We start from the raw sequence: 22,599 nt of genomic DNA, 5'->3' as shown, positions 1-22,599 counted from the left end.
AATTTAATTCAGGGTTGAAGGATGTTCTTACTGGGCAGGGAAATCTTATTCTAAACAAAAACTGACGAAGATGTAAAATTTATCTACTTGAATGAACTAGATGTTAAAGCAAATTATTTTTAGGTAAACTGGGAGTAGGTTAAAATGAGAAAACTCACAAATTTGCGTTTGTAGTAGGATGAAATAAAATTGAATTTCAAGTAGAAAATTAGAGAGTTAGTTTACCAAAATGTTGATTATTATTGCTAAGATACTACGATACGTCGCGTTTATCAGCATACGGATCCCTGCGCTCTACCACGCGAGTACAGGCGGCTCACACGGGTACAGGCGGCTCCATTAATAACTGAACAAATCCGCTAATCCGCGCTCATTCCCTCTTTCCGCGGACAATTTTTTTGCCGCCAAAAAACCCCGCACCCGCCTGACACCGCAGATTTATTACACACGGATTAAACGTTTGATAAATAATAAAACAGCGAGATCGCCGATAGAGCCGGTGGTACGGCCCCTGATACGCGATTTTATGGAGGTTTTTCAATTTGTTCCGGAGGTGATACGGTTTATCGGGCGGCATTGTGTCGGAGACGGATCGTGTTATTGAATCGTCCGATAAGCCGCGTCGTGAGGCGCCATCTAGCGGCGGTGATGGCGTCTAGATACTCACGTTGCCTTCTATTGCTTTGTTACATGTTTCTACTCTGTGCTTTTTATACAGTCTTTTAGTAACTTATTTATCAGTGTTGTGAAGAGGTTCTGGCACCAAATAGGCGTTTTGTAGATAATATAGATATTTGTACATTAAGTTATATTTAAAATGGCACAAAGGAAGGCTGATGCTGCCGTAGATATACATGGCATCTAGTATTGTCGACAACAAATATTGATGAATCTAAATTTCGATGCCTAATTCATAAAATAAATAATGCAGACAGATAAAGAAACAAAATAAAAGAAAAAATGCCGTCCTCTCAGCACTAAAGAGCTCAGTGAAAGCCGGTAAAGCCTCACTTTAAACCGACACATGATTCGGCGGTTTAAACCCCCCCCCCTTGCAGATAAGGGCCGGCGCACACCGCGGGGGCACGTGTGCGCGCGCCCTAACAGACTTTACAATCCCTATTGAGATTGAGTTAAAAGCTCCCGGATTTCATTTAAATTGCGTGCAAAAACGGAACGCTTTGTTGTTGTCGATCATATCTCCTTTATGCTAATTTTATTTTGTACAGATCACCGTAGAGATAGGCCCTGTGGGACGCGAGTTGGCTCCAGTTGCAGATATTTTAATAAGAAATGTAAGTTGAGCAATTCATTAATCAGAAGTCACGAAAAAAGTCCAAATTAAAAAGGCGCGTCACCTCACTGGGCGGGCTGCGCTATCAAAAATCTCAGCCGCTTCATTAGGTAACCGGCTGAAACGAAAAAAAACTGTCCCCGAGAAAAATGGGAAGAGCAGAGATTAAATTTTAAAGGCACTTTCTCTAAATTAATTAATAAGGGAGAGGTGACGGCGAAAAAAAATTAAAGTCGAAATTACAACAAGATTCGCTTTAATTATGTCTGAGGGGGCGCGGCGGGGGTGGGCGGGCGCGCGGGGAGGGGGGGGCGTCTCGTTTAATCTGCACTAATTACATTTTCTTAATTTGTAAAGTTTTGGCGTTTCAGTTGCAGCACTTGACCGGTTGTAACGGGTCCCGCGCGACTTGCGCGCCGGAATTACATTTCATTAGCTCTTGTCATTACACTCATTATGAATGTTTTTGGCATTCATTATTTTGACATACAATTAGGTGGGCTATTGTGAAAATGTTATGGTTCTTGAAAAAATATATTTAGAGATTAATTTAATAATTGGCCTAAAGAGGTAAGTGCACCGTACCAAACCAACTCTAAATATTTTGAGTCAGAAAAATTTGACGCGAATCAAATAGCCTATTGGGTTCACCAACACTTCTAGCAAACAGCGACTCCACCAAACGACAACCCAGAGATAGCGAGTGTAACATTAACATTTTTAAAGCGCGCTATTAACATTTTTAAAATACAAAAAAAAAACTAAAAGGGTTGTATCGTTCATAGCGCGCGGGGGACGCGCCAAATTGAAGATAATTCACTTTATCGCTTTAATATCTTCTTGTCTTTCCTAAATTTGCAAATGAGTTTTTTTAATAACGCCAAATTTGTAGCGGACGCGGGGGGCCGTAATCCTTTCATGATTTATGTCCCGGCCCGGCCCTGGATTATCTACCAAGTGTTTTTCTCTTTATCTTATTAAGCTTCCGCGGTTTTGTTGTTGCTACAACAGTTTGTTTATTCTGCGTTTACACTTTATTTCTCTTTCGCTGATTCAGTAGTTACCGGGTGGCCTAGTTCTTATACAAGCTCTATTCATAAAGTCCTACTTTATTTCGAAATATACCTATGAAAGCTTTTGAATCTTGCGATTGTTATTTTATTTCACCGTGGATTAAATTAAATCAATCTATCTGCGGCTTTATGCGTCAACATTTTACAATAATTGTTGTGTACTATTACTGGATTGCATTTCACCCGCCCCTCGCTCACGGTGGCAGTGCATTCAAAAACTGGATAGAGATTAAAGATAGCGTTTGTTTGAAACCAACAGAGAGCCATTAATCAATATTCAGTAAAAAAACAGCGCTGCGGAACGCTCTCCGAATTGAATGCGCGTTGCGTTTTTGTTTCATTTGTGTTTTTCATCGCGTCGCCCATTAGCCGGCGCCATCTATCAAAAACACAATTCCAATTTACCTATCGGCCACAAATTCTTCACGAGCGGAGCGCAATCGGATCCATCGCCAGCGCCGCGGCCGCCCGCGCAAACATCCACTACGCCACTAGTGTCCTGGTTACATACTCACTATTATTTTTATACAGATTGCTCTACCGATTTATTGCTTCCCAAAATTGGAATTTGGCAATTTCACTGTGGGAATTTCACGGGCAACAACATCTACTTTCAACAACCATGTACCGATAACGTACTCTCGGGAACGCGAGTCGACAAAGTGTCTTCTTATTCACAATGTAATAAGTTACTTAGCTGATACTTATCAATAATTACAATATGGCGCCCACCACCTCAGCAATGATGAGTTCCTCCATTACCGGACAAAGACTGAATGGAATAAATCATTACACTCGACTATACAAGTATACACATAATAACAAATAATCCGATGTTTAATAATAACTAAGCCGTCTACAGGCGGCTCGCTGAACCGAGAGTTTGTCTAATGACGCGCGAAGGCTGGAACTTGGAGCTAGGCTATTAATTCTCATCACGCACATTATAATACATATTTTATTATAATGTATTAATGAGCATTGGCCTCAATCTGTGGCTGGTTGAAGGTGATGTTGATGAGTGTGAGAACGTTCTACATCAATAAATAAAATAAAAAAGGCGAAAATAACCCTACAGTTTTACCAAATGTAAAGTTGTGGAGTCATACGATCATTAGCGAGGTGAGCCCCGCTTGTCCCGGCGGTGGCGATAAGCCCCCTGTGACAAATGACTGCTAATGGCTCGCCGGATCTCTCTCTCTCTCGAACCATTCACTGAGACCAGCAGTGGGAAATCGAATCACTTGGAATGATACTCTTGTGCTGCTGAAGAATAACATAGTTACTTTGTAATTGATGAGGATTGTAATAATGTTAGTTAAAGAAAATGTACAGCCAAAAAAAATAGATTTTATCATAATTTTAAAGTCTCATTCCTATTGGCTTTACGGCATAACAAATCCATCATCGATCAATCGTAAGCTGTAATCATCTATCGTTACATAACTTGTTCAACCCTATTCGCCTACCATAAGCTCGTGTAGGTACTCATACACAACCCCTTTCAAAACAATCCACTTAAACCCACGCAATACAACGAAAAATGCTCGGCGTTCCGAAATCAATAACATTGTTATGCAAAGAATATCCGCAGGTTCGTACCGGGGATATCATGGCCACTCCGACACGGCGGGTACAGGCGAGGAAAAGCAACAACCGAACAATAGTTTTATAAGGCTTCAGCGTTTTGTAATATAAAAGTGTCGGTGAATATATCCTCGGTTGTACAACGCTTCGTAGCACGTTCCGTCTGAAACAGGAAGGGTCAAGTATCGGAATGAAAACGTTGATTTATTCCCACATATTGACAGCCTCATTTGTTCCTCTCTAAATGTTAATATTTGCGGAGATCGAGAACAAAGATAACTTTATGCAATGTGTTTTCAATGTTTACCCGGAACTTTGAGCTTTTAAAACTCTAACAGAACGTAGGAAGTCATAAAAGAGGTCCGTAAAGATAAAAGCGCATTATTGTGATGTTGTGTGTCTCCGGCTGTCCGCGGGACGCCCCGGCTCCCACTTATCCCTTCGACAACAACAACATAACAGCTTTCTCTTCTCATTCAAATTAATAGCCTATTCAAGATGGCTGCCGCGCCGCCACTGGAACACCATCATCTCATAAGCCCATTATGCGACTCTTGTGAAAAAACATAAATATTCACATAATTACCCGACCCTCCGTGCGAGCAAGATGCACACATCGCGCGCATACGTTAGAACGAGACGCAGGGAGGTGAGGCAGCTCGTCGTCAACCACTTAAAGTAATTGAATACAGGGGAACCATAAGTTGGAGCATAAAAGTAGACGCGAAAATAATAATAATCATATAGCGACGCCATTTTCAGTAGTTCGGGAGTTGAGAAGGCACCACATATACATCATGAGGGTGCAAACTTGTACAATCTTCAGCTTAGAGTATAATACGTATAGTAGTAGTAATATATATTCTGTTATCGCATAAACAAATGTGTTTAATAACCAAAAGCGCCAAAATTCATTTTAATAAAAAAAAAAATACGATGATGACTAACCTCACCTTAGACTAAATAACCTCAAATAAGATCTGGACTATTTGAAGTAAGTGATTAGTATGTAAGAAATATAATAATCAATATTTTTGTTTAAAAGTGATTAGTAACTAAATTGATAGAACTATTGCTGAAGCCAATAACTTACTCAACTCAAGCCCCTCACTAATTCACTACCCCTAACAATAAGAACATTTCTCCATTCCAATTCACCATTTTCAGTACATTTTACTCTCCCATTCTACTGTCATCACTTATTGTTTCACTTGCTGTATATGTGTTGTCTGTCTGTACATCACTCTGCTCAATAAAACTAAATGATCCAATCATAATGCGTCCAAGTTACGAGGCATTCTTCTACATGCTTGAGTTTTTTATATTTTGCTCGTAGCAAAACATGGCGGATGATGTTGTTGTTATTTTTATGAGAAACTGTTTTTTCTAGCACAATGAAGACGCTTTATTTATGCAAAGTCATAACAAAAGTTGTAAGAACCCGTTTGGTAATAAGAGACAAGGGTATAAAAGTTTGCTCCCTTTTTATATAATAAGTAGAGCGTATGAAGTTGGCAATATAACATGAATAGGAGATGAGAAATAATAGTAGAGGCTACTGACTCACACGAGCTTCCAAAGTTGATGAAAATTATTTGATGAAACATCGCCAACATTATCTTAATAAACGAAATTCATAAAGCGTTCCGAAAATCTTTAGTTCGAATGAAACTGGTGTAAATCTCTTTTATTCCGATAATAATGGTAATGATAAAGCGCCGAATGGTCTCAAGTAGTCTGAATGTGGAAACTGGTTTTATATTCAGAGTTCGTTCGCTCTCGTACATTTACATGCTTTTATTACGGCCTCTGGCTGCCCGCCCTAATAACAAGGGCATAAGAACTAACTACTTACATGATTATGTTAGCAAATCTATAAATTGTATTTAATAACTTGATTTAGGATTGTGTTTTATTATTGAAATGCTAATTGAAGGCGAAGTTTTGGGCCACCAGCAGCCTATGAAACAAGCCTTAATTGGACTTGGAACGACAATAATGAGTAAGTAATGGGAACGGCGGGAACATTTAGCTGTTAAGATCGAGGGTAAACCCCAAGACCGTGTTGCTCAGTACCGAAATCGTTAACAACTGGAGTTCAAACTGAGGGAATAAGCTATGACTCCTTTGCTTCGATATTAATATTTTAGAGACCGAAATAGGTTTTCACTTTAATTCATGGAATTTATATTTTCTATTAAAATTATGATCAATTCTATCATACCAACAAAAATATGGATCATACTTAAAATAAAACAGCTAAATACAAATCAGCTCGCCACGATAAAAACGGTTGACTGAAAATTATTAAATTTATATTGGTCGTAACTCTCATTAGATTACAGAACTTAATATCTTCAAAATTATTATGGCGGTTTACGATTCATGTTGTGTTCCGCAACAACTCATTACAATAATTGTTTACGACGCCATCACAATAAAATTTAAGGAGTAAGTGATATTATGAACAATAGAGGACCCAAGTTAAGTCCCTGAGGGCCCCCGTATAATGTAGATTAGGATTTTTATCTTCGTACTTTGCATATAATTATTTTAACATTTAATACGTTTAATCCTTCTAATGATCTAACATAATAATATCCATAATAAAACTTAACGAACATAATAAGGTATTACTGGCATGATGTATGATGATTGATTGTATCAAAAGCCTTAAGAGAAACTTCATGGACTAATCTATAAAACTCAGGTAGTTTTTAAAGTCTTGTTTCTATTGCAACTTAGCAATTAATCATGAGGCAGCTAAGCATCCAATTTGCACCATTAATAGTATCAAGTTTGAGTCGCCATTATCATAATGTCGAACGACTTAATCTTCGAGTCTCCCTTATAATGACGTCGACATCTGTTGGAACACGAGGCTCAGGGCTGCAGCCGCTGTGGAGCTCTTACAGAACCGAAACACTCCAGCTACACCCGTTAAGGTAAAGTTACCGAGTTATTGGCTCAGTAATGATTTTAGAATACGATCGTTGGAATTATACAATTGCTTGTAGTTATAGTAGGTAAGTACTTGTAATTAATAATAAGTTCAAAACTTCAAACTCTAATACGTATTTTACAGTATTTAGTTCCTTGAGGTAAAAAAATCTACTGGTTTATTGTCTCTAGTGTTGATAGAATTTGATATTTGGAATTTGTATAGAGAGACAGAATACAATTAAAACAAAATTAAATTAGCCAAATAATAGAGGGAAGTGTATCAAAAGAAACCAATTCAATCAATAAGCGGTAGCGTCACAACAATGTAACAAAGACGGAGACATCCCTGCAGAATTCAGGAACCCGAACCTCTCCGTCCGTAATCATGAAAATGTATTTATGACCTAATTAAACTTGTGTCTGCCGCCGCGGCCGACCCGAGGGACGAGGATGGCGATAGCGCCCGCCGCGGGTGCGAGCGAGAGGACCGATGCCCCGGCCTCGTGATTAATGAGAGTTATATGGCTGGTTAAGTACCGTGTAATTTGCAAAACGACCCTTAATTACCGTGAAACACGGCTACTGTTCCCGTCCCGCTCGCAGGCGCGGCGGCGGCGTATGCCCGAGCGGAACGACAGGAGCCCGTGCTTGCGACTGCGAAGGCGGTATTTAATGAGGCATTATGATGTCGGTTCAGCAGATTAGGCTCACACGCCGCGGCTGTTTGCAAGCTCTTTATATTTGGCTTTCTACCGACAAACACCGCGCGTTTACCTACCACCTGCCGGCTCCGGACTGCGGCGCGCTGCACGCTGGGAGTGTGTAACTTACACAACTTACCAACTTAATTGTCTGATAATGAAAACAAATGTTTCCCAAACTGTGCCTTAAGTCGCCTTCATTCTCAAACAAACCCTTCCTTGTCCTCAGGTGTGGTTCCAAAACAGAAGAACAAAATGGCGGAAAAAGCACGCGGCCGAAATGGCGACCGCGAAGCGCAAGCAGGAGGAGCTCGGGGAGGAGTGCGACGAGCACTCGGCGCTCGACCACGACCAGTGTAGTGACGACGACGACGCCAAGCGACCGCGCCTCGACCTCCCGCCGCACCACCGCCAGTGATCCGCCTCGCCCCGCGCCGACACCGCCGCCCCGCGCGTCGACACCACGCCGGTCGACGGGGCCCGCGACGCAGACGTCGACGTCGACGTCGACTCCGACCACAATGACTATACCAGTGCCAGTTACGACGACACGGACGCTAAAGGTTTCGTCAGTTACAGTAGTAGTGCGCGGAACGAGTACCCTATTAATTACGCTAGAGTTACTGATCCCAAGTTTTACTATCCGGTCGGTGATCGCGAGTTGAACAGTTACTATGTGTATCCGGAGCACTACTCTCGCTCTAGGGAGACCACAGAGCATTATATCCCTAGGGCTTCTGTGAGAGATTCTTCGGAGACTGTGGACGCGCCGTGTGACCTGTCCAACTGGCACGTGCGCTCGTCCGGTCGGTTCGAGCGGAGCATGGCGGACACTGAGCGGGATCTGGCGGACAATGAGCGCGAGCTGGCGGACTCGGGCGGCAGCGGGGGGTGCAGCGGGGGTGCGGGGGGCGGCGCGGTCGACCCGTCGACACCGCCCGCTAGTGACGGTAACTACGAGGAGCAGAACCCGGAACAACCCATCAACTTCGCCTATTACCACTTCTGACTTGTGGAACGTTGGTGTTGAAGTTCATAAGTTGAGGGCGTTGAGTGGGTGATAGTCAGCCGTTAGCTGTTTGCTTTTCATAATGATTGTCAGATCAGATAGTTTTAGTTCTGACGAATACACATCACATAAAAAGTATTGTGAAAGGTCACTCAACGCGTGGATCAATAGTAAATAATGCATTTTTTAAACAATACAATAAAATTATATCCATGCTCCTGAAAAAGAAAAGCAAACCGTCTTCTAATCATGGTCAAACTAAACCAGAAACGCTCATGAAAAATATACTCTCAGAAAAACATTGTAACGGAAGGTTTTCATTTTGACCAGTAGCTTATTTTTTTCAGGAGCATGTCATTCACATCCTGTGTAGTAGAACTGTCAGCAGCTGACTATGAGATGAGCCTATTCCGGGTCTCATGCGCTGTTTCGTCAATTGTAAATAAATATGTCTGTGTTAATTAGTCATGTGATAACTAATAAGTTATTTATTATACATTTTACATGGTACGCTAGTGTATTTAATTATTAAGAGTGCATTTTAAGAGAGCTAAAGAAGTCGGTGCCAATTTTATGTAGAAATTTTATGTAGAAATGTTTTGGCATTTAATACCAGTGTAAAATTATTCCTATTCCATTCTTGTAAATAGTTTTAACCGCAACTATTGAAATTAAGTGTTAATATTAAATTATAACGATGTAAGAAGCTGCAATATGAGTGTATATAATATTGTATATTAGGTAAAGTATTGTAAATAGGTACTTAAACGAATTTAACATTTTACTAAGTATAATAATACGGTAACTGTACGCCACGAAAATGCTAAAATTTCTAAATCTATGCCAAGTTGTAGAGAAATCTGTAAGAAGAAAAAGCTATTGTATGTTGATTTTATAGCCCCTATTAATGAAACTATTTGGCAATATCACCATAATTATGTCTCTACTTTCCCGTTTTGCAGTAGAACTCAGTTCAAATTGTACTTTTAGAGAGCTATTCAAAAACAATGTTTGTGTTCTTCTAGAAAGTATTTATGATTATGTATACCTCATGTATACCATCCCTGATGTGATCCAACTGTTCGATCGTGAGGCTGAAGCCCCTTTGTAAGTGGTTCCATGAAATAATAAACAGTTAGTAAAAATATAAGACGGTCATTTTATTTGCCCATATCTCGACTAAAGTTGTTCTCGCGAAATTATTCACGAAATCGTCTTAAAATGCAAATGCTCCGCAGATCCATCCGGGCCTCCGACGCAAGTTTTCTGATTAAATCAACAGACGTAAAGCGATAGCGTTCCATTTTTGAAATCCCTCTCGAATCGTTCAATTTATTTTTGTGCGGCTGTGAGTAGTGTAGGAGTGTAGCCGCTTTACATAGCCCCCGCGGAGGAGGCGCGTTGCCATGGCGACCGGCGCCTTCGCTCCCACCGCCGACGGAAAAATTACTGAAAGGTGCTGAAGATACAGTTGAGTTTGAAGCGGCGGCGCTCTCGCGGCGTGACTTGCGAATGTGGCTTGTACTTATAAATGTAAAACAGTTTTACTGTTCCGCGTCGAACAGAGACAGACGATGGAGGGGGGGCGCAGGGTGGGGAAGGAGGGGGAGGGACAGGAGGGTATTCTTTCATTTGTTGCGGTCCCGGAGGCGATAAGGTGCCGCGTCTACCTTTTATTTATGTCTCCATTTTAAACCGGGGGCTCGCGATTGGGAGTGCGTGATTTGGGGCGCAGATACAATGTATGGAGTGTAAATATGTAAATGGTCCGACACGCAGCGCTGAATATTCCGACGCCGAGACAGCTATGTCTCACTGGATGTAAGATGGAGAACAATAATAGACTAATTTTATGGCATTGTAGAGCGTGAGTTGCTTGCTTAGGAATAAAAGGCAATAGTTTTGTTTACTTTGTACTTACATAGAAGACGTAGTTATGCATATACTTACAAGGTCGAGTATTTTCTTCGGACCAGTTAAACACATAACAGCCTGAATTAACCGCATAGTACATAATAAGAGAGTACAAACTCATACATAAACACCATAAAAAGGTATGTTTTCATTAGGCATGTAGGGCTAAGAAAGAAAATGGAATACATGAATATATGTAGGTACCACAGTCAAGATTAAGTAAGTATAAATCTCAATATTAAATCTGTAATATAAGTTGAATTTCTTCAGATTGGGTTGTTATTCAATAGTCCACGTAGGTTGTGTCGGTGAGGAAACGCGCAGTAAACTTGAAGTAAACATAAATCACTAGCGGTGAACATAAATCAAGAGCAGAACTCACGCATCGATCGAAGGAGACACGGATATGTTTTATTGGAATTGAATGCCTGATTTATTTATATTTAATAAAATTTAATTAAGTAATTATTTCATTATAATTGAAGGGAAATCAGGCTTAAAAGGTCTAGTGATGAAAGATTTAACCAGCATCATGCCAAATAGATACCTATTATGAAAAATAATACAACAGAATTAAGTCAATTAACTCCTGTATGAATTAAATTGATAGCGAACGACATGAGGTTACGGCAACCTCAATGCCATTAGCTACGAATTTGCTCCTCCTCCTTGATATATGAATCTGAACTCTAGATTTGAATTGACATCATTGATAATTTTTACACTGGGCTTAACAGTTTCACGCGAACGATGAAATGCTTTTGCTAAAGCACTAATACAATATGAATAATAATCGTGAAACAAATGGTTAAAATAGTATCTCTACATATATGACTAATATTTTTTATATATAATATAATAGTAGTGCTCTCAATAAAGGCATAATTCAAGCGGCGCGCGTGGCTCTGCCTTCAGTTGTTATAAACCTATCTGTGTCCAATCTGTTTACAGCTACGAACCATCAGGGACCACCGGACAAGGACCACACAAGCATTGCCCCATACTTACAAAAATATTACGTTTATAATTTTTAAGAAGATCAAAATAATAAAAACTGTTAAATTAGTAAAAAGATCCACACACAAGAAAGTGAAGCATGCAACCCAAAATGCATCACCATCAACCGGTAGTCGTCCACTGCTGCAGGTAGGCCTCTAAATAAGGTAGGTACATAGGTAATTGAAGTAATAAGTACCTGTAGTAAGTAAGTAAATGTAAGTATACAATTTTCCGTAAAATTATTTGTGATAAAGAGTAACCTAAATAATAATTTTAACTGGTTACTCCTAAATTAGCCCTATCGATATATCCAATATAAATACTACAAATGCGAAATTTTGTGAGTACGGATCTTAGTTACACTTTCACGTAAAAACTAATTAATGGCTTTTTACAAAATTTGGTATGCAGTGCACAGATCATACCCATTAGATCCACAATCAGCATCGCAGCCTTTACCAGAATACTCCAATTTCGTCGTGAAACTCGCCCGATACGTTTTATTCGAGTGACCCGCGAGTGATTCACGTCTACAATAAGATTTACTGCGTCCGTCCGTCGTCCATCTGTCTGTGGGTGATTTACGCGCGGACCACGCTCTCATTATTGTACTCATTCATATTCGTTACGTGATCAGGTGGGCTTGGATTAATAGATATATCGGATTCATGAGGTTTTTTGTATTTTTATGTGAAGGTATGGACTGTTGTAGGCAGAGCCTCGTTTTACGGAACAAATATATGTATTGTATACCTATCTATTCCATCCATACATATCGTCTATCGACGGTCGAATGGTGTAGTGGTTAGTGACCCTGACTGCTTTGCCGAAGGTCCCGGGTTCGACTCCGGCTGGGGCAGATATTTGTTTAAAGACAGATATTAAAATTTGTACTCGGGTCTTGGGTATTGATATTTATATTTAATATGTATCTATCTATGTATTTGTGTAGATAATATATATCAGCTGTCCGATACCCATATTACAGGCTCTGCCTAGTTTGGGGTCGAATGGTCGTGTGTGAGATGTCCCCACATATCGTATCGTATCATATCTACCTAGGTACCTATCTGTGGTCATATCCCACTCGCACCCAGGCACTCCATCACCCAGTCTATAAACCTGGGTGACATCACTTTGAACTCGAGAGCGATAAATTGATCAATCTAAGCAATAAAGACATCCAATAAAAAGCATGTAGTAATTGGAACGCGATGGCTATCGGAAACAAAGGCCCAAATATATGAAACTAATAAAACAACTGCCATCAAACTGATTGATGTAGAGACGAACATAGTATCTGTTGCATGGTATAGTGCGCCACGCAGATATCTGACCCCCATAGGCACAGATGTACCTAAGTATACTTAAAAAGAAAAAGTACAGTTAATTTATTGCATAGTTTTGTAAGCTACGAGCCTAAATAAAAATAAAATATAATATTAAGAATTTGTCTTCAAAACGGGCGGTATATTATAAAAAACCTGCATCACGTTAAATGATAGGACATTTATGTACATGCACATCAGATATTGATTTATTTCCTGTGCAGCTCTCATCTAACATTTACATCCATACTAATATTATAAATGCGAAAGTGTATTTATATTTTGTTTGTACTTCTTTAGCTTTTAATATACCGAAGCTTCGCGACAGCCAGAGTGAAGAGTGACGTTACTTATAAATTGTAAAAGCTTTGAAGAGGGAAAAATCTCAGGCTATAAGTACAATGGGACATTAGCTTAGCGTAGAAACCACTAAAAGCTTTGAAGAAGGAAAAAGCTCATGCTATAAGTACAATGGGACACTAGCTTAGCGTAAAAACAACTTGATATTTGTATCGTACTTACGTCTTGCGTAGTAAGACTCTAATCTGTACTAAAACCGATGTATTTAAATGATCGTGTATTGTACCGACTATATTACTGATGCAGATTTATTACTCTCCCAAGCAAAATACTCGTATTTATTATATTATAACTGAGTATTAAAATGCTATCGAGAGGGCCTCCTAACTGCTAGTACATATAAAGATTTGAATAAACTTCCCTTATGACAATAGTGTATAGGGTTTATTTTACAGCGGTTATTAATCATAACAAGTCTAACGAAGGTCATATTATGATGTGCATCGGCGTCGGATGTTATTTTACTGCACATTTTATTATTAATAAGCTGATGTTGCTGATAGTTTACAAAACTGTACAGAATACAGAATGACTGTAAGATGCCCGGTGCAGCGGTAATGGTACTGTACATTACATCTAAACTTCTTGAATTGCAGTAGGTACGCTGGTATAAATCTAACAACTGTTGTTTTCAGGATTTAAAAAAACGTATAAATAGTAAATACATCCGATTTCTATATTATTAAATTATTAAAAAACTATGAGTTGTATAGTTGATGTCACAAAATTAATAAAAAGCATATAATACACAAGTACGTTTCAGTGTAATACTTTTTTCAGGATTCCAGTTAATTCACAAACTAGCGATCTTTCCCGCCTGACCGCTACGCGGGGACCTACTTGCTATAAAACTTCATAAAATTTAATAAGCACGAGTAATAAAGCTTCGGGTGGCTCGGCACAGTAAAATAATAATAATAATAGCACCATAATAATGCAATAACAATAATAAATTCGCACCGCGCGGTGAGAATGGCGTTCATTTAGCCAATTACAAGTTGTTCACGCGGACGTGTTCATAAATTATAATCACTCGCGATCTTGCTTTTCACCTAACACTTGAAAGCTGAAGAAAATAAGTGACTGTCGTGAAGCCATACTGACTGGGCAATGTCCACTATATGACAGGTTCCTAATAGTTACTATACGTACCTAGTCTACCTATCATCATCATCACGACCCATCACGTCCCCACTGCTGGGGCACGGGTCTCCTTCCAATGAAGGAAGGTGTTAGGCCTAGTCCACCACGCTGGCCTAGTGCGGGTTGGTGGACGTAGTCTACCTATACATCTAGGTAATCTAGGTAATGCTGTAAACTGCGCTATCATCAGTGACGAAAAAATGGCGATGATACGAAAAACATTTCGGTATTATGATTGCTATGTATGATGCTACGTAATTTAAAAAAACAGATTCATTCTCTTACATAATATGTAAACATTAATTACAGACCAAGTTATTTAGTACTAAACTATGTTTTTATGCTTAAAAAATGGTTTAATTGTCAGCCACAGCTCCATAAGTCCACAAAAAACAATAGCACAAAAACAAGCTCAGGAGGTTTATATCACCTTCCCGGACTCTCAATAAAACGGATATTCATAAAGTTGGGATTTGAGTTATTAAAGTTGGAGTCCGCATTAAAACATTTTAAACAGTAATAAATAAGGTGATTTAATGTCCACGGGTGACGCGGCTGATGCGCCACTCGGACCTTCGACACTTCTCTTGCGACCGTCACTGTAGTTTCATAGAGCTTACAAACCAGGGGCCCTACCGCGAAGTCAAAACGAAGTAACATTTATGAAGTAATTCGAGTAAAAACAAGTTTTTCGATAGGGATTCTAGAATTTTAAATGTAGCACCGTCAAATACGAGTTTGTGAGCCGTACCTACTTGTGGCTCGACTACGTGTTCAACATAATATATTTAGCATTCGTTACGGAACATGCTGATATCAATTTGTGGTAGGTCCTACACTACAGTTGCATTTCCAAAGCGCAATGGAGCCTGTTGCCGCGCGCCGCGGTCGATAATAAATAAATAATTAAATACTCGTCGTATAAATGCTTCGGAATGCATCGGGTTATTTACGAGACGAGCCTGAGATGAGGTTTAATGTCAGGTTGACACACGCATCTGTGGGTTAGTGACGGCAGCCCTACTCCCACTTCATGACCGTATCTCTACTACCTTTGTGGCAAAAAATGACGTGCTGCTATTGGACTATACAGCCATCAACGACGGCGACGGTGCGGTCGTCGTAACTCATAACCCACAAGCGTTGCATCAACCGTCTATATAGATGCTGTGGCCAATGATGATGACATCTGGTTAAAGAGACGCTGATAACGACTCTCAGTGTTCTGTACATATTTCCTAGAGTGTGGGTGACAAACAATAGAAGTGCTGTTCTATTCAGGTTTTGTCAGATTAGTGTCAGTCGCTGACTGCCCAGGGCATATAGTGCAAGACGTATATTATGTATGGTATACAATACACTATTTACAGAGCCTTATCTAAGAAGTATTATTTAGTAACCAACGCAACGTCAAGAAGTAACGGAAAGCACTGCATATTACATTAGAGTCGTAAAAATGGAGTAGGAGACCAAAGCTAGGTTGGAAAGTTGAATAGCTTATACTTCAATACACGGAAGACGCTTTCATTGTATGTTTTAGTTATTCGGATATAATGAGGTCCCTGACTGGACGTCTTTGTCTACAAGACAATATAAAACGATTGTTGGAGAATAAATCACGGAAATAAAAAGGTTTTTAATGTCCACTAAATGACAAACATTTTTAATTGTAAATAAAAGTGTGGTTCATTTCGTTTCTTTATTGGTATTATTTTTACGAGTGAAGCATTTCCAAATGCAGCAAATAAAACCAAATTATTATCGACTCGTGGGTTTTATATTACATCGCGGTGAAAGTAGGTATTTTATTTGTTGAATAAGGATGATGTTGGTGACGATGAGCTACTTCAGAGTAATTTCCTCAATAATCTGCGCAGATGGCTGATCCCAATCAGAATGCTGCGTGGTCAAAAGTTTGTCTAAATTACAGATCGATCCATATTCTGTAATTTTGCAACGTACAGAAATGGCAAAACATTTATTGTTATTCATAATATTTTTTCGTCAATTGGTTAAGTTACTTAAATAGCAGTACTAGGTACTCTACACTGTGTGAGCTAGGTTGGTTAGTAGAGTGGGCTCAACTGCGAACTACAAACAATAAACGGAACCCACAGTGGGCTCAACTAGAAACAATAAACGGATGCTCTACACTCCTATTCTAATCTCTTCACCATATTCAGCATCTCTCTATTGCATGACATAGCTAAACACGGAAACATGAACAAGTATCATATCCTCACAGTGTGTATATGTGTGTCAGTCTGTCAGGGGTCCGGTTACCGCCGGCTGGTCGTGTTTGTTCTCACAACAACATGGTGACGTGGGGGCTGATGGGTGATGGGGACAACGTGGGATCTCAGTTTGAAGTTTTAGTGATGGCTGAAACTGAATTTAGCTTTCGGTATGTCTAATAGAAACTGGAGTAAGGAAATGTATTGTAGTAAATTCAGGGTGATATGAACATCACCCAAAATTTTGCCATATATAATTAGAAAGTTGAGGGTCGTTCTTATTCTACCTACTATCAATTGATCAATCTTCACTCTTGATCAAAGAATAATATTGATAATTGTGTATAATAATAGTTACAAGTGTAAACTAATACACGTCAATATGGATGTAATTTTGTGTCAAACTTATAACGAATAGAAATATGCAAACCTGAAGTTAATAATAATAAAAATACCCGTACTTAATTTGGCTACAAATCCTTATTGTCAATTCCGCTATAGAATATAATAATCCAATATTGTCAATAATAAATACAATTATCCGCCAGACATTTCCTTTTATATTGTGCACGCATTTAAAAGCCCGACAAAAAAACCTTTGAAAACAGTTGATATTTTTCGACATCGATACGGCATACCTGCGACTTCCTTCCTACAACTATCCATTACCGACCATAATGGCATTCTCACTGTTGACAGACAACCACAGAAAAACACGCACTATAACTTGACAGCCTCAAACAAATATCTACCTTCTTGCAGTCGAAAAGAGACTAATTTTATCCAGGAGATAGAACCTTCAGTTGTAAATCTGGGATTCATATTAAAATTACCTTTGTTTCGGTAGTAAGAAGAGCGAAAATCGGTAGGACGTCAACGGTGTTTCTTTAACAAATGACATACTGACTCAGACTGCCTATCTGGTCAATAATAAACCGTATTCAGTCATACTAGAGTATATTTTGTTTTACACCGGTGCGTGTCTTGTTGGTGCCGTGCTGTCTGCGCAGACGACGGTTCCGATATGTATTTTTTTTCTTAAAACCCGAGTTTTTGTATGAAAAAGATTAATATTATTAATGAAACTTGATGATTGTCAAATTAAGGAGCTGAAAGCTGACAAGCGCATTAGGATTTCGGGTTTTTTACAGCTTCGTAAATACAGAAGGAGACGCAGACTTTGATCATCAACACCATGTTATTAATGAACAACTTATTTCTCAGAACTACAGCAGTTTATTAAATTAATCATGATTGTCGCAGGTACTAAGCTCAGCTAAGCTATAGTTTGCATTTACCTAGGTATAGACAATCTTAATTGGGACTGACAAATACCTATTGACTTACGACCTATTCAAATAAATCTACTTAATATTATGTCTCACACGGCAACCCAACTCAATATCTTAACAAAAACCGGCACTCAAACTGTACCACACCTCAGAGTCAATTTAGCGGAATAGTGATCTTCTTTACAGCCATTTTACAGCGTAATGTCGCGTCATAATGGTGGGTTGCATTCCGTGCGCTCCGACGTACAATGCGCTCCGGAGAGTTGGAATAACAACAAAAACTAACAATTACTACGCAGACATTACCCCAGTCCCTTAAACCTGAATAGGGCAGTTCATTCATAGACTGGCAGAGTAGTCTGCGAAGCAGTGGGATCATAATAGCGAAGTGTACGTAGGGAATTTTGTGCTCACTAAATAGACATCCTGATAATAGAGAATGGAAAAATACTAAATAATAATATTTATGTGCAATAAATCACAAATAGGAAATACTTATATAAATAATAATACAATTGGCTGACCTATTATTGCTACGCTGATCGCTATTATTTTCTTCCAGGCTTCCTGCCAAGCTGCTTAATCCAAAGAGTTATAATAATATGAATATCCCACTTTACACAGACATATATCACTGCCAAAAATATATAATTTAAGTACCATCCAAAGATGCAAGCGTCTTTAAATCAAGTATCTATAGTTACTTAATTTTAACACGAAAAACTAAACTAATACATAGTAATAACTATATTATATTATAAAAGTGGCCTGATTCACCCACTGCCGCTGCCTACTCTACGCCGCACTACAGAAAGCTGACTTTTTGATTTCATAGAGTGTCGGCAACAGTCGCATTATCCCGGCCATCATTGTCCGGGGCCATCAGTTTCCGGTCCGACGCGGCATTGTCCGGGCCGATAGTGAAGGATGTAGGCCGTGTTATAGCAAATCGCTTTATGAATGCTACAATAACGCCGTTGGCAGTTCGCACCTTGGTCGTTCGCTTGCGTCAAATTGGATCGGATTTATTGGGTTAGTGATAAAAATTATAATGGTGCAAATGAAATAGAACTCTGTCTACACTACATTGCATTGATTTGGCGTGATAATATAAACGGGAAAAAGGTGCATTATTTGAGTCCGATATAAAATATAACTTATTAAGTATAAGACAAGAAGAATAGAATAGAATAGAGGTATAAGAAAAATGCAAAAAATATATGTATGGACCGAAAAGAACATAGTTTCTTTTATAAATGATTATCGATACACTCAATACACAACCTTTTTAACAAAATCTATAATGTTTCAAAGCAGCTAAAAGTCACGTCGCTCTAATCTGCACACCTTGCAGGTATTTTGACATGCTTCTTTTAGATGCTGAACAATGCCAAGGAAAATGAATTGGCAGCCGCCATCATTTAAAGATTTAAATCGTTCGTACTAGTACATATTGCTCTAAATTATGTAGTACATAGATGCACAAATTATATATTAAATTATATATTAATAGACCGCTTCTCCTGAACCGCTTAGGTATATTTTATAGGTATATATTATTATGTATGTATTAGATATACTTATGTATATATATTATATAAAGTATATTGTATGTATCGGTATATTTGTATATATATTTATATAGGTTAATTAGGTATAATATTAAGTGATTTAGGTTTACTATTCTTTTCCTTTTTTTTAATTCTTTTTTTTTGTACACCTTATTACCTATTTTTCCTGTACCTCCTGCGGGTTGACTGGCAGAAAATGCTTTTAGCGTTAAGTCCACCCTTTGTACTTTTATTGTAATATTTGTACAATAAAGAGTTAAATAAATAAATAAATAAATAAATTAGTACAAAATATGACCTCATAGTAAAATTTTCTAACTGACTGAAATGGTGAACTGAAGGGTGACTCGCTAGCTCAGTAACACACAAAAATGTCAGTAGGGCCGTATCTTCCTCTTCATAATATCATTGCTCCTAACAAAGAAACTAATAACATTGAACATCTACAAATCTGTCAAGTCGGACCTCAGCCCGCTAACGAGCGCCGCAGCCGAAGTCTCATCAATCGCTCACGACCCGTAAACTGTATTACTTGTACAAACAAGCGGCAATTAGCGCCTCATCGAGGCATGACGAGACAGGAAGAGGACGTGGAGGACAAACACGAGGACACACTGACAAAATATCGGCTCATTGTGGGTCGGGAGTGGTTGTTGGTTCAACATGATTTAGTCTGATGTTAGTGGGATCGGAAATGGAGTTTTCAGGGTTTCTCTACTGACTGGTATACCCAGGACTAGAAATCAGCAAGACTTAGAAACTATAGGTAAGTATCGACATAACTAACCTAGATGGTAAAGTTGTATGACCATCGAGGACAGCATGGTTGGGCGAGATTTGTGTATTCTTATGCTGATGAATATTTCAACCTAACAACGGCCTATCAGATATAGCCCTATACTTTGCTTTAAGTATTTATAAATTATATTTATCTTTGACGAGTTCAGAATATCACAACTAGGAAAATAAACTAGAAGCAGTCCGTGGCCCAGCTCACACGTATGAACACTTTATGAACACTCATTTCTCACCATCAAATCAGCCGGTGGAATGTCCGGCGCGGACAATATCCAAATATTGCCTTCTAATAAAATAATTAATGAGTCTTTCCCTTTGGTGCGTGTTAATTTATGATAGTTTATTGTGCGGTGGCGGTATACCCGCTGCTACACACCGCACTACACTTTTATTTTCCACTGCGGATTAGGGACCCGCAGGGACAACAGAAATGAACATTTTCTGAAGATTCAAGTTGTTTATAGTTCTTTAGCGGGTCGGTGACAAACACTAAAGCTGATGCTAGAGAGTCTATAGACTAGGGTTTGTCTAAGGTGTTGAAGTATTCGACAGTCAGTTTAACATCTGTAATCTGTACCAAGATTAACATTTCGAAAGTGCAGCAGCTAGCTGTTATGACTCGACTTTATCAATTCTCAATTAATGAGAGGGATACAACTAAGTAACTCGATTATAATTATAACTATCTAAATAGGTACATAATTAATGGGTACTTAACCTAAATCCTCTAATATAAGTATCTATGTAGGAACTACTAGGGACAGAAGGAGATATAACATACTTCTCCATAAGTATATGCATTATGGATATAGTATGAGTCAGACAGGACTTCCACCACATAAAATTTGAACGGAACCCTCTCCTCAACCCACACAATCACGCTTGACGCCAGCCAAGACCGGTAGCCGACAATAGCGTCTCATTTATCAGACTCAGCCGGGGTCGAACCCGCTACCTGTGCTCATTAATGTACCACCGCCGCCACCGCCGCCGCCGCCGCGCTGCCTCCAGGTATAGGTAGGTGGGTACGCTGGCCTAATGACGGCTGGTTGGTGCTAGTTAGGTCCATATCCGGATTACAGAGGTGAGGACTGACAGGTGAAGCGTTTATGATGTTATTGTGTTGGTTTGATCCCTCCGCAGAGTCTGGGTGTTTGAAGTTTGAGGTCACTGTGTGTCTTATGTGATATCGAAGCTAGAGTTAAATCAAAGAAGCAAAGCTTGCGGTAAATCTAATAAATCCTGGTAAATCTAATAATTTACATAGGTACTTATAGGTTTAGCTTTTTTGACAATAGTTTTCGGTGTTATATACAATTTAGGTATATATAATAAATAATAAATAAATATATTTATTTTCAGACCTCATAGTCCATAGTAAGTGTTAGTAACAATGAATCTTAATACTAGGTTAGGCTAAATATATATACTTACCCATGAACTGTTCTAGGAAAACTTGTTTCTATGGAGCAGCCACTATTAGACAGGATACTTCTGTCCTCCAGAGAACCATAACCATCCATTGTTAAGTATTATACTTAATTCGACTAATATTACTTTCCGAACTGAAGACATTTCACAGAATTAGAAGCGAAACATACGATATCGACCCCGTTAACCTGTTCCCTCATAAATAGAGTGTTAACACACGAGTGAGGCTCTCATTATGTACTCACTGTGTGCGTGTGTGTGTATGTGTGATATGAAGTGTGTGTGTGTATGTGATATGAAGTGTGTGTGTATGATGTGATCAGCCGCGGCTTGAATAATGTTGCAGAGCCGATTACAGAAGGGAGGACTTACATACAGAACACATCGAGAAATAATAAAACACTATGTTTATTCAGGTATATCGATAAATGTTTAAACGATAGAAAACAAGTATAGAATCTGTTAGTAGGTATTTTCAGTTTATGTATACTTCACCTATCAGAATTAAACTGTTTTACTGTGGGTAATTAGTAATCGATATGATTTGACCGTAGAAATCATCCAAGGTTCCAAGAAACTGTGATATTGAAAGTGGTTTGTTACTAAATCAAAAACACTTTCTATTTATTTAACAACATTTGTACGCAATGTATGTGTCGCAGGCATCTGGTTTAATCTCCTGTTTGATTGAACCGCTAGCCCGTTCATTGGATGACGCTATTCAGTTGTATGACTAGGCCGAACGTTGATTGTACAAGCGTCACAAAACGTCCAACTAGTTAGCGGACTTAAAATCAGTCAGGTGGTGAATAAAACAAATATGGCGTCTAACAGCGAACAGCTGACACAAAAAGCACTTGTATTGTTATTTTTTGCAAATAAATTAGCTTTAATGTGCGTTATTTATGTTAAAACTAGCTGT

At 38.9% G+C, this 22,599-nt stretch overlaps 1 protein-coding gene across 1 annotated transcript in view; it reads left to right on the top strand.

Annotated features, from left to right (window-relative positions):
• Positions 1-8,584, top strand: part of LOC105391465 (homeobox protein Nkx-6.2) — a 47,529-nt gene extending 38,945 nt beyond the window's left edge. Inside the window, exon 3 of the mRNA XM_038106964.2 lies at positions 7,828-8,584. Within this exon, the coding sequence (XP_037962892.1) occupies positions 7,828-8,016 (189 nt within the window). The 3' untranslated portion in view covers positions 8,017-8,584. The remainder of the gene's footprint in view (positions 1-7,827) is intronic.
• The last annotated feature ends 14,015 nt before the right edge of the window (positions 8,585-22,599 follow it).

This window comes from Plutella xylostella, chromosome 7 (genome assembly GCF_932276165.1).
Source record: "Plutella xylostella chromosome 7, ilPluXylo3.1, whole genome shotgun sequence".
Taxonomy (NCBI): domain Eukaryota; kingdom Metazoa; phylum Arthropoda; class Insecta; order Lepidoptera; family Plutellidae; genus Plutella; species Plutella xylostella.
This window is presented reverse-complemented; position numbering and strand designations above follow the sequence as displayed.